The sequence below is a fragment of the Berghia stephanieae genome, chromosome 15, assembly GCF_034508935.2.
Source record: "Berghia stephanieae isolate SIO BIC M18660-M18661 chromosome 15, UCSD_Bste_1.3, whole genome shotgun sequence".
Classification (NCBI taxonomy): Eukaryota; Metazoa; Mollusca; class Gastropoda; order Nudibranchia; family Aeolidiidae; genus Berghia; species Berghia stephanieae.
Genome location: NC_088374.1, coordinates 6,057,859 through 6,072,018, shown reverse-complemented (window position 1 = coordinate 6,072,018; position 14,160 = coordinate 6,057,859). Strand labels below are relative to the sequence as shown.

Sequence of the window (14,160 nt, the reverse complement as noted above, 5' to 3'; positions counted from 1 at the left end):
CAGGTACTCGTTTCATACATGAGTACGGGGAGAGAATGCTGAGCAAGAGCCTTTTCTAAGAACTCAACTATGCGCCAACCGAGGCTGGAATCCAGGACTTTCCGATCCGAAAGCGAGTGTCATACCGCTTAGACCACGTAGCCGCACAACAGAAATGAAACACGTTTTTTGTATTGTTAACACTTGGGAGGATTTTCCTGTGCTTGGTATGGAGAGGGTTAAAAAAGATAAATTAAAAAAAAAAAATTATAAAAAATTAAAAAATACAAGTTCACACTGTTTTGTTTGTTTTTAAGGGTTTTACGGCGCGTGCAACACTTTAAGGTCATACCAACGCCAGTAAAAATGAAGAACATTTTAATGGAATCTAGAATTACACTTAGAGCATCAAAGAATAGATAGAGTAAGACAAAGGGGAAACAGACGTCTAGTTCAAAATACGGAACAAGTTTAACTCACTCAACCCTAACACCGACTACAGCCGTAGTGTACCCGGGGTTACTTTTACCCCATGCCTATTTATTACATTTTTCTGGGACAAATTATAGGCGTAGTATCAAAGCTAATGTTCTTAATGTTTACTTGTTAATGGTAGTTTAATAAAAATATCTATGCACATGCTCATTTTTAATACATTTTTTTCCAATTTTGAAAAGTAGCAAAATTCTCTAGGATTGAGTGAGTTAATTTCCAAGAGCACACATCATAAGTGTAAATAGTTTGAGGTCATCCAAATGTCTCATCCAGACACATTATTATGTACGGTGATCATTTCTCTAATCTATCGAACGCTTTTGACAGAGATATGAGTATAATACATGGTGGCACGTAAGAGAGTTGAGAATGTGAAGAGGTCAAATTATCTCACTGCCACAACTTCAACAACACACGCCTATCTCGACCGAAATAGGAATTTGTAACCTTCAATTTTACACTCGAACAGACACTCGTAAATTATCTCAGTATTTTATTTGTCTAATCTATTGTGTTCATTGTTTTTCTTTTTCTTTTTTTTGTTGTTGTTTTTAAGGGTTTTACGGCGCTTGCGAGACGTTTAGTCATTACCTCTTCATTCTTCATCATCTTGTCCACCTCCTTTTCCATCTTAATTTTCTTTCTCCTCCACCTTCACCTCCTACTCCTCTTCACTCTCCATCTTCCCCCTCCTCCTTTTCTTCCTATCCATCTTCCTCCGCCTCTTCTTCCTTCTCCATCTTCCTCCTCCTCTTCCTTCGCCATCTTCCTCCTCATCCTCTTTTCGCTCCATTTTCCTCCACCTCTTATTTCCTCTCCATCCATCTCCTCCTATTTCGCCTAAACCTTTCTACTCCACCACAACCCACTCCTCCTCCTCTACTACTACCATCAAAATCGCAACTCTTCATTTCATCTTCCCATTAATATAATTTTGTAAATCCCCCCCCCTCCCCTGTGCCCCTCTCACCATATCAAAATACCTCAACCTTTATCAATCGTTATTCATCTATGTATTTATCTCATTATCATATTGATCACACCGTTTTTTGGGTCATTGTTCACACCATTGATAAAAGCTGACATTTTTAATTGTATCCAGGTTGACTAAAGTGTTTCCCGTTTCAAATTCAAGTTTTCAGGGTCTGTTTTAACTTTAAGGATTGATAAAATTAATAATGATTACTTTCACACTTAGCCTCTCCACTAGAGGAGATAACTTAACTACTTAAATAAATAATCGCCCTTTACATAGACCAAGCCTATTTGCCTATTACACACACACACACACACACACACACACACACACACACATAATATATATATATATATATATATATATATATATATATATATATATATATTATATAATATTTGAATTCGTTTTGACTCCTACAGGTCTGTTTCATGCCTTTTACTTTGGGCAATCTTAGGTGAGTGACATTGTCCGGGGAGTGAAATCGTTATTGCTGTTACTATTATTTATAATTGTGTAATGTTTCAGAGAACAGCTGGTAGAATAAAGAGGGATTACAGGTTATGCAAAGACAATGGCATACAAACAAAAATGAGAGAAGAATTTGAAAACGGACTCATGATACAAAGCCAAAGTGAACCTGATAACGAAAAATGTGAAAAACAATTTGATATATTCCAAAAGTGTGTCAAAGCAACTACAGAAAAGCATTTACCAATAGCTCAAACAAACAGCAAAAAGGAATGGATGACAAATGAAATTCTAAACCTATTTGAAGAAAGACGAAAATGCAACAGAGGGTCTGCAGAATACCAAACATTGAACAACCACATTAAATCCAAATGCATCGAGGCACACGAGAACTATCTAGACTGGAAATGCTGCGAAATCGAAAGAGAATACAAACCCAACCCCCAACAAGCTCACCAAAGAATAAAAGGAACTATCAGGGAAAAGGAAAAGCAAAGCAGCAGGAAGTTGTATCCAAAACAAACAAGGGGAACTGCTATTTGAAGAACAACATATAGAAAGCCGATGGGTAGAATACATAGGCGAACTGTACAATGATCCAAATAGAAATGAACCACCACTGAAATTCAAAGAACCATTAAGCGGACCAAACATCACCAAAAGTGAAATTGAACATGCCATGGAACGAATGAAGGATGGTAAAGCAACAGGCCCTGATGAAATATCTGTAGAGGTATTAAAAAGCCTAGGAGATCTAGCAATTGATGAACTTCACATATTATTCAACAATATATACAATACTGGGAAAATTCCAGAAGATCTCTGTAACTCTATTTTCATAGCAATACCAAAGAAAGCAGGTGCAGTCAGATGCGAAAATTTTAGAACTATAAGTTTAATAAGTCACATCAACAAAATACTGTTGCGTATAATTATCAACAGGCTAAGGAATAAGATTAACCCCGAAATCGCAGAAGAACAATATGTATTCCAACCTGACAGAGGGACAAGGAACGCAATATACCTCCTCCGTGTTTTAAGTGAAAGAGCTATACAGGTTCAGACCCCACTATACCTCTGTTTTGTCGACTACAAAAAAGATTTTGATAGAGTACGCCACGAAGAAATACTAAAACAACTGCACTCCATTGGCGCTGATGAGAAAGACCTCAGACTCATGCAAACATTATACTACACCCAGCAGGCATCTATCAAAATCGGAAACTCTACAGGAAATTCCATTCCTATTAAGAAAGGAGTCCGTCAAGGGTGTGTTGCCTCACCAGATCTGTTTAATCTATACCAAGAAACAATCATGAGGGGCATAAATAATATGGAGGGAATAAAAGTAGGAGGTCATAACATAAATAATATAAGATACGCAGACGATACGGTACTCATTGCAACATCAGAAATCCAACTTCAAAAGATTGTTGACAAAGTGGTAGTAGATAGTGAAGCCAAGGGAATGGAAGTGAATATCACCAAAACAGAATGCATGGTAATACAGAAAAACCCCGAAAACAACAACACCTGCAATATAACGATTCACGGCGAGCAGCTTACCAACGTAGAAAGTTTTAAATACCTAGGTTCAATAGTGACAACAGATGGAAGATGTAACCGAGACATACGAGCAAGAATAACTCAAGCCAAACAGGCCTTCATGGACCTGGGAAACATTTTGAAAAACAAACAGATGTCGTTCGGGATTAGATTCCGAGTCTTGAAGTGCTACGTGTGGCCAATCTTGTTATACGGATGCGAAAGCTGGACTACAAATGCAGAAACACAAAAGAACATTGAAGCTTTTGAAATGTGGTGCTTGAGAAGGATGCAGAGAATATCGTATACCGCACACAAAACGAACGAAGAAGTGCTAAAACAAACATACCAACAAAGGAAACTAATGCCCTTAATAGTGGATCGACAACTATCCTTTTTCGGACACATAGTAAGGAAAGATAAGAATGAATACCTGGCAAGTTGTGGAAAAATACCTGGTAAACGCGCCCGGGGGAGACAAAGAAAAACACTCATAGACCAACTGAAGGGCTTCGCCAACCTAACAATCCAAGAGCTGTTTGAAAAAGCAAGAGACAGGGAGGAATGGAGAGAGATAATTCATGCAGTATCCGAAGCCTGGACCAGGCATGGAACCTAGAAGAAGAAGAATGTTTCGTACTTCCTGTGATGTTTTTGGTGTTTTGGATGCAATCACAACCCACAATGATAATCTCAACACCAAAACTTCACAGGAAGCACGAATCAACACACAATTATAAATAATAGTAACAACAGTAACGATTTCACTCCCCCGAAGATTGGCCAAAGTAAAAGGCATGAACCAGATCTGTACTAATTCAAATATTTTATTTATGTATATTTACCGCCGCTGTAATACTAAAGTCGAGCACTTTTATTTCGTGGTTTTTATGTTATATATATGGACAAGTGGATCGTTCAACCGTGTACCAGGTTAGCAAAAGAAAAAGAAAACGAAATCACCAGCTTCTTCGATTCGTAAGCTGGAATTAAGAAACCATGCGCCCAGGACTGACAGGTGATTTTCAGGTCATTGACGATGCTCGAATGATAGCAATGATTGATCGCGAACTGAACAGACTGAACATCGATATACAGGAAACGCGACTCACAGAGTGGGGATCCCTGAAGGAGTAACACTATACATTCTTCTGGCAAGGAAAAGGCACTGACGAAGTGAGGGAGCCCGGTGTTGGATTTGCAGTACGCCATACATTGCTTCGCATGATTGAACCCCCAACAGACGACACAGAGAGAATTTTTACGCTACGCCTGTCATCCACGCAGGGTTCGGTGAACCTTGTTTGCGTCTACGCCCCAACACTGCAAGCTTCGGCTGAAGTAAAGGACCAAATCTACGAGTTATTAGACACCGTTGTCAACAAGATCCAAAGAGCGGAGCACATCTACATTCTTGGCGCGAGTTGGTACCGACGGGAATCATGGCCAAACGTTTTGGGGCAACCACGGCATAGGAAAGATACATGAGAACGATCAGAGGCTTCTTGAACTCTGCTGCTATGAAGAACACCTACTTTCAGAACAAGGCATGTCACAAGGTCTCCTGGAGACATCCAATGTCAAAACACTGGCATCAGCTGTACATGATCATCATTAAGCGCGATTCCCTAAACAATGTTTGTAACACCAGATCAAATCAAAGTGCTGATTGCGACACCGATCACTCTTGGAACTCTGTTAGAAACACCATTTACAGCACTGCAGTTCTGACCCACGGCAAAAAGGAGAGCAAGACCAATGATTGGTTTGAAGCCAGTATTACAGAGATGGAGCCAGCCGTTGATGCCAAGCACAGTGCTCTTGACAGCTATAAGTGTGACCCAAGTCAGAGGAATCTGCAGGTGTCGCGAGCTGCACATAGCAAAGCACAGCGAACAGCACAACGTTGCGCCAACGACTACTGGCTTCAATGGTATAAAACATTTATTCAACGATAGCAGAATATTTTCTCATCATTTATTGGCTTAAATAAACTTTTAAAAGACAGCTGAATGGTCATTTAAAATAACATTTTAGTGCCTATGAACACAATTCCAACCTTTTTCTTCTTTTGGGTCAAAGTCAAAGTTAAATTGTGATTCAAGCCGATGTTAAAAAGGGCGAATGGAAGATGCATCCTAAACCAGTACAGTTCACAACCAATTTATCATTCTAGCTGAATTATCTTCTGATGGCGACCCCCCCCCCCCCAACCACCACCACACACACACAGAATGATAACATTATCGGCAATAGATAAACATCAATCTTAAACTTTATTATCGTCAAATTGATGCGAAGGACAACAGCTTTCCATTACTCTAGGTGAGAGTTTAAAAAAAAACAAAAACAATCTCACTTATACATGACTGGTACGCATTTTCAACCTTTGATAAATACCTTCAATTCCATTGTGCCTTCGTTGATGTACATCGATAATACACAAATCCCAAAGCAACATTATCAAAAATTGAAAGAAAAGTGCAGACAACAACAAAAAATAGCCGGCATAATATGTCTAGACAGCAGACGATGTTCCAGTGCCAGATTAATTTAGGAAAAAATGCCAAACAAAATACCGGAAAATTCTGAACCGTCGAAGTAAAAGCCAAAATTTTAGAGTCATGACATTTTCTAGTAAATGCCCGTAGACGTAGAAGTGGAAAACAATCTTGAATTTCTTATCCCATTCCCATGGTTAGTGTCTAGACAGGACTTTTTGTTTTGTTTTGTTTAATTACCATTTTTAAAAGTTGGCATTAAAAGTATCAAATTGGCATCCCTGTGTGAGACGTCTCGTCCCTTCTTATACGAGATTCCCCGTGGACGAGGCTTTAATCATCATTTAGATATGTAACTTGAATTCATTGAAAAATGAAGTAGTTTTACAAATTATTAGGTATGAAATATCTAGAAAAATTACTTTAAGGGGTGGAGTAAAGGTATTCTTTCACAGATTTGGATTGATTAAATTCGTAATATTTTTTTTCTATCACGGAATAACTCACTCGCAAGTTATTTGTCGCGAAAAACAAACAAACAAACAACAAAACCCATTTAATGCCGTGAAAGAATCCTATATGTTTGTCAGTGCGGCTGTATGTACTCTTTAGGGACTGATTTCATTATCTGAATGAATCTGTAATTTGGACAAAATGCGGCTATGTGGTCTAGTGGTATGGCACTCGCTTTCGGGTTGGAAGGTCCTGGGTTCGAGTCTCACTAGCACGGCGCATAGTTGAGTCCTTGGAAAAGGCTCTTTATTCACATTCCCTCACCGTACTCAGGTGTAAAATGAGTACCTGGCCGTCTGTCATACAGTATATATCATTTATGCGTACAGATAAATATAATACATTTGTGAATATAAATACATGTGTGTATGTGTGTGTTTGTGAGTGTGTGTGTGTGTGTGTCTGTGGGCGTATTGAATCTCTGACTGAGAGGAGTATTTTAAGTATTATTTGTCGACGATTTGATAATAGGTGTTCAATGCGGTGACTGATAACAAAATATAGATTATAAATTGCTTCGTTCTTGTTATCAGTAACATACACATAACATATCAATGGCATATTATTCTAGGTGTCATAAAATTGTATTGTTTTTTTTTTTTGTTTTTGTTTTTTTTTTTTGGGTTATATTAAAGCCCATCCTCTTCCCTGTACGTCAAAATCGCCTCTCTCAATCACCTATCTGGCACTTACAAAGTAAGGTCCTTATGCCCTCAATATAATATATATATATATATATATATATATATATATATATATATATATATATATATAATAAAGATTAACAACCTCTGCTTGGAGCAAAAATTCTACATCATCACAAAACCGAACAATGGCAACACTCAATAGAAGTAACGAACTACTATCTTCATGCAGAAAGAGCAGCAAACACCTTGTATATATATATATATTAGTGTTGGTGGGTACTTGTAGATCCGAGAGTGCTTAATCTGATAACATTACTTAGAGCATAAAAAATAAATAAGGTCACATTATCCATCATCTCTTGAGGGTCCCGATGGCTCACTTGGTGTTTTCGAGTCGTAGTCCTTCACACCCATTAGTTTATCCCATTTTCTAGAATGTGAAACAGACAACAGCAATTGCTTGCAACCTGATCTATTGCAAAGTACTTTCTGCTAGATCTAAGAGACCTAGCTACCTAATCATTGCTGGGTGGATGACAGGGAATTGGGAAAAAAATGTCGACTATACCCTGGATCGATAATCCAGGTTCATTTGTGTATGAACCGATTGCTCTATCAACTTGTTCAATCAAAATGAAATAGATTTATTTCACTGTCTATCCATCATCTCTAGAGGGTCCCGATAGCTCACTATCCATCACCTCTAGAGGGTCCCGATAGCTCATTATCCATCATCTCTAGAGGGTCCCGATAGCTCACTATCCATCACCTCTAGAGGGTCCCGATAGCTCACTATCCATCATCTCTAGAGGGTCCCGATAGCTCACTATCCATCATCTCTAGAGGGTCCCGATAGCTCACTATCCATCATCTCTAGAGGGTCCCGATAGCTCACTATCCATCATCTCTAGAGGGTCCCGATAGCTCACTATCCATCATCTCTAGAGGGTCCCGATAGCTCACTATCCATCATCTCTAGAGGGTCCCCATAGCTCACTATCCATCATCTCTAGAGGGTCCCGATAGCTCACTATCCATCATCTCTAGAGGGTCCGATAGCTCACTATCCATCATCTCTAGAGGGTCCCGATAGCTCACTATCCATCATCTCTAGAGGGTCCCGATAGCTCACTATCCATCATCTCTAGAGGGTCCCGATAGCTCACTATCCATCATCTCTAGAGGGTCCCGATAGCTCACTATCCATCATCTCTAGAGGGTCCCGATAGCTCACTATCCATCATCTCTAGAGGGTCCCGATAGCTCACTATCCATCATCTCTAGAGGGTCCCGATAGCTCACTATCCATCATCTCTAGAGGGTCCCGATAGCTCACTATCCATCATCTCTAGAGGGTCCCGATAGCTCACTATCCATCATCTCTAGAGGGTCCCGATAGCTCACTATCCATCATCTCTAGAGGGTCCCGATAGCTCACTATCCATCATCTCTAGAGGGTCCCGATAGCTCACTATCCATCATCTCTAGAGGGTCCCGATAGCTCACTATCCATCATCTCTAGAGGGTCCCGATAGCTCACTATCCATCATCTCTAGAGGGTCCCGATCTAACATGTAAAATTAGAGAACAGCAGCTCCAATAAACAACATATTCCTCACAGAAATATGGAAATAAAGGTGCAGGGCATAAGTCACCTGAACGAAATTCATCATTCATGGACAACAAATGATTTTTGAAAAATAAAATGTATAATGAAATAGAGCGGAGCATCAAATCTCACCTTGAATGAACCCTTGCAAAGGTGCAAACAAAAACATGTCTTAACTGTCCCCTATCCTTTGCAAGTGTAAGGGACATTTGTTGCTTCAATTCCAATATTATTATCTCGATCTTGAGAATAATGGGCCATCAGTGGCCTGCCTGCCTTCTTAGAGACAGCAAAAAAATGCTTTATTTGGTGTGCATTGAGGTGCCTGGCTTCTTGGAGACAGGAAAAGATGCTTGCGTGTGCATTGAGGTGCCTGCCTTCTTGGAGACAGGAAAAGATGCTTTGGTGCGCATTGAGGTGCCTGCCTTCTTGGAGACAGGAAGTTATTCTTAGGTGTGCATTGAGGTGCCTGCCTTCTTGGAGACAGGAAATTATTCTTAGGTGTGCATTGAGGTGCCTGCCTTCTTGGAGACAGGAAAAGATGCTTTGGTGCGCATTGAGGTGCCTGCCTTCTTGGAGACAGGAAATTATTCTTAGGTGTGCATTGAGGTGCCTGCCTTCTTGGAGACAGGAAATTATTATTAGGTGTGAATTGAGGTGCCTGCCTTCTTGGAGACAGGAAAAGATGCTTTGGTGCGCATTGAGGTGCCTGCCTTCTTGGAGACAGGAAAAGATGCTTAGGTGTGCATTGAGGTGCCTGCCTTCTTGGAGACAGGAAAAGATGCTTAGGTGTGCATTGGGGTGCCTGCCTTCTTGGAGACAGGAAAAGATGCTTGCGTGTGCATTGAGGTGCCTGCCTTCTTGGAGACAGGAAAAGTTGCTTGCGTGTGCATTGAGGTGCCTGCCTTCTTGGAGACAAGAAAAGATGCTTAGATGTACATTGAGGTGCCTGCCTTCTTGGAGACAGGAAAAGATGCTTTGGTATGGATTGAGGTGCCTGCCTTCTTGGAGACAAGAAAAGTTGCCCAGGTGTGCATTGAGGTGCCTGCCTTTTGGAGATGGGAAAAGATTCTTAGTTTGTGATTTTAGGTGTGAAAAAAACACACACGAAAAAGCCAGAAAAACTGGACATTTGGCATCCCTGATACTTTGTCATCATAGACTTCCCAACCAGACACACTTTCTAAAATTAGATTCCATCCACAATATTTGGACTGAGCAAAGAAAGTATAAATTGTGTAAAATTATAATGGTTTACCTTTAAATAGAGTTAAATAGTTAGTTATTTTTTTGTTTTGTTTTTTTGTTTTTAAGGGTTTTATGGCACTTGCAACATATTTACGCCATAAATGTGACCCTCCGTGTCAAAGCGGTATTATGTCGGGATGCACTCGGTTAGGGAAATTGAATTCATAGCCACAAATATCAACCTTGGGTTTAATTTCTCTACGTCATGCTGGAGTATAAATACTATTTTTTGCTTTGCAAAAAACTTATAAGGTCCAATTTCTTATCATTCTATCTCTAAATTCACTTTCTGGGGTCTGAATCATTCCGACATAATACCGTTTTGAGACGGAGGGTCACAAATAGGACAGTAAAAAGGAAGAAAATTGGATAGCAAAGACATTCTAGATGAACAATTAAAAGGACTTGAGAAAAAAGAAAGACAAAAGGGAAATGGTTCAAATAGGGAACGGATGTATATTCCAAGAGCACACTACCAGTGTACTTAGTTTGAGATTACCTAAATGTTTCACCCAAACACAAGGGAAAAAAAATTAATCTCTCAAAACAATAGCCATACATTCGACTGTTTCCCTCCCAGCCAGGGTATCCGGCCAGGGTCAGGACAAAACTTAGTAATCTCATTCCAAGACAAAGACAGAAAGAAATTGAAAAATAGATACAGGGGGATAGAAGACACAGCAAGTACCTCCCTGCCCACTATGGTAGATCGGGAACCCCACCATTGCGTAAAATAGGAGAACAATCTTTTCAATTTTCGGCCTCCATTTTTGGAACTCTCTCCCATCACACGTGAGATGCTCGGATTCGTTGACAACTTTCAAATCTCGTTTGAAGTTTTATCTTTTTACGTCATAATAATAATAATAATAATAATAATAATAATAATAATAATAATAATAATAATAATACTTTATTGCATCCCAAAAAGGAAATTTTTTGTACAGACGTGTTATAATTTACACATAAGATAAAAATACAATGGAAATAGGATGTATATATATAAAAAAGGAGCAGCTCTATAACCAGAGCTGCGTTTTATAATATGAATAATTTCAACACTGTAAAATAGTTAAAACTGTCACTATAAATTGAAAATTGAAAAGATTGCAAAACAAATAAATTAATAAATTAATATTTATATTTTTAAAAAGTAAAATGAGAAATAATTATATAAAATGATTATTGCTTGTTGTTATAAAGCCTAATACTGGACGGCAGAAAAGATTTTCGGTTTCTCTCTGTTTTCGTTGAAATAGAGAAAGGGCGACCACTTCTTTCTGACATAATAATTGATGGTCTTAGTGGATGATACTGGTCATTTAATATTTTAGTTATTTTATTTATACAAAATTTCTCGTATAAAAGATCTACATCGTCAACATCATTTATATAGCGTTTAATGGATTTTTTAATATTTGAATTTATTTTGTTCCTTTCCACTGCTAAGCAATTGCCTCCCCAAGCTGTTATACAAAATGACAAAACACTTTCGATTACTGCTCTATAAAATAATGTGCAGAGGGTTTTATCTATTCTAAACTGAGAGAGTTTCGATAAAAAATATGTACGTCTGCACATCTTATGCCTAATTATTTTCAAGTGTTCATCCCACTTGAGCCTGTCATCAATCGTTACACCAAGGTATTTGTAGTGAGGAACTCGCTGGACGAATTGGTCCTTTAATTTTAACGGTTCTATCGGTTCCTTCACTCTCCTAAAGTCAATCACTAGCTCCTTTGTCTTGCTTATGTTAAGCTCTAGGTGGTGGGCATCACACCAAGACACAAATCTATCAATTTCTTGCCTATAAGCCACTTCGTTGCCATTTGTTATGAGGCCTTGAAGAGCGGTGTCATCTGCAAACTTTATTAAAGGTACACTCAGGTTTTGACTTCTACAGTCATTCGTGTATATTGTGAATAATACAGGAGACAATACACAACCTTGAGGAGCGCCAGTATTTGTAGTTATACAGGAAGATTTGTTTTGCCCTAATTGAACATATTGTGCTCTCTCCGTAAGAAATTCGAGCACCCAAGCAATTATATACTTGTTTAAATTCAGACTAGTCAATTTTTGAACAACCAACTGAGGTTGCATTGTATTGAACGCTGAAGAAAAATCTGCAAAAAGCAATCTGCAATAGCTCCTAGCGTGATCTAGATGCCTGTAGATGTTGTTTGTAAACAGCAAAATGGCATCCTCTACGCCACGTCCTGGTTTGTAAGCAAATTGATGACTATCACTCAATGGCATAAACTGATTCCTAATTTTAACAAGAACAAGTTTTTCTAAAGATTTCATGACTATTGAAGTCAGTGCAACAGGTCTGAGATCGTTCATAGTTTCAAGTTTTTCTTTTTTTGGAACAGGAATAATTTTCGAAGTTTTCCAAATTTCAGGGATTGAAACGCATTGGAGGGACCAGTTAAAAATATGTGTATAAATGGGGGAAAGCTGGTGGGCACATTCTTTTAATAGTTTTCCTTTCAATCCATCCGGCCCAGCAGCCTTCCTCTCGTTTAGTTTCGAAAATACGAATCTCGTTTCCTCTTCACTGACCTCAACAGCCATTTCATCTTCCAAAGCCCTGTCTAATTTATGTTTTTCATTTTCAATATCAAATTTGTTTGCTGTGTCGAAACGTGAATAAAATTTATTTAAAGTTTCAATGTCGATATCTTCTGATATAATCGTGGGCTTTGGATTATAGTTCACAGCAGTTTTAAGCCCCCGCCACGTGTCCCGTATATCCCCAGAAGAAAAACATTTTTCAATTTTATTTTTGTACTTGTCTCTACAACTAGATATTACCTTCTTTATCTCTTTTTGTTTTGTTTTCAGATCTTTTTTGTTTCCACTAGTATAATGTTGCAATACTATTATCATATTCTGCTTTTGTTAAATTGAATTCCTATCACTTTTCCATCAAACTTGTCTTACTGTAATATGTTTTGTTTTCTACCACTGTAAAGCGCTTAGAGCCTGTGACAACGGGGTAAAGCGCTATATAAATGGCATTTATTTAGCATGACTGTTGAGAATGACTTGTTGTGAGATTATTTTAGTGGAAAAGTCCTCACCCATAATATGCAGATTTCTGCAAAACCGAGATAATCGGTGTTAAGGTAGAGTGAGTTAATCATCATATCTTGTCGCGCCAGTGAGTCACCCAGTCCCGGGCAGTCTGGTTGCATTCCCTCAGGTCAGCATTGGTGCAGGTGAGGTCCCAGCGAGCATTCGGACGAGTGAGCGAGTTATATGTTTGAGCACATTAAGTGGAAATTGCGCTATATAAAAGCTCAATTTTATTTTTAAAAATTTTCTTTTTTCACGTCGTGCTCCTGTAATCCTTCTCTGAAGGAGACTGATTGCTACACTACGCGACCAGAGAGAGAGTGAGTTAATACTTACAATAAAGGAATAAAGCAAACCACTGCTCTAGGTCTGAGGTTGATTATAACTTACCATAAAGGCACTGATAATATTTATATATTATCAACACTTTGATTTTACTCATTGTCATCATCAAATCATTCTTCTTTTTCTCCTCCTCCTCGTCATCTTTACCACTATTATTATTATCAACTTCATCTCACCATCCACCTCCTCTTCCTCATCATCATCATCATCATCATCATCATCGACAACAACAGCAACAACAACTCCAAGAGAGTAAAACAACATTTCCTCCAACAACTGGTTTCGAACCGATCACCTTTCAAATCAACAGTACAAAACGTACCACCAACAATTAACTTTGAAAGTTTAACTCACCCAGGGGCTGCTCCTTACAGAACCGCACAGTCCGCAGTGTTTGACCAATCATGTGCTGAAACAAACAAAAGTTTTGAGACTTAAATAAAGGTGAACAATACAGTATTTTACTTCAATTTTCATGCATAATTTATATTTCCTATATTTTTCTATAAACAATCTGAGAAGATGACTAACAAGACCTATTAAATCACTCACTTACTTACTTATCCATGGCCTACGCTTGTATACACATTGCCTATCATATGCCTCCACGATTATTAATCCTCCGTCTCCCTTGTATACTCGGAGTTTGCAGGGATGTTGCTTGTTGATATTCATAAATAACAATGTGAAATAGAATGTAAGCTTCAATTTAATATACGAAAACAGATAAAATGGACGTGTCCGTTTTCC

At 38.6% G+C, this 14,160-nt stretch overlaps 1 protein-coding gene across 6 annotated transcripts in view; it reads right to left on the bottom strand.

Moving 5' to 3' along the window:
- The window catches only part of LOC144960547 (rap guanine nucleotide exchange factor 4-like), a 79,976-nt gene that overhangs the window by 4,185 nt on the left and 61,631 nt on the right, over positions 1-14,160 (bottom strand). For all 6 annotated transcript variants that reach the window (XR_013642870.1, XR_013642869.1, XM_078893749.1 and 3 more), the window contains exon 29: positions 13,765-13,819. Coding sequence is in view for 4 of the 6 variants with exons in the window: in XM_078893749.1 (XP_078749875.1) it covers positions 13,765-13,819 (55 nt within the window). In the remaining 2 variants the exon portion in view is untranslated. The remainder of the gene's footprint in view (positions 1-13,764; positions 13,820-14,160) is intronic.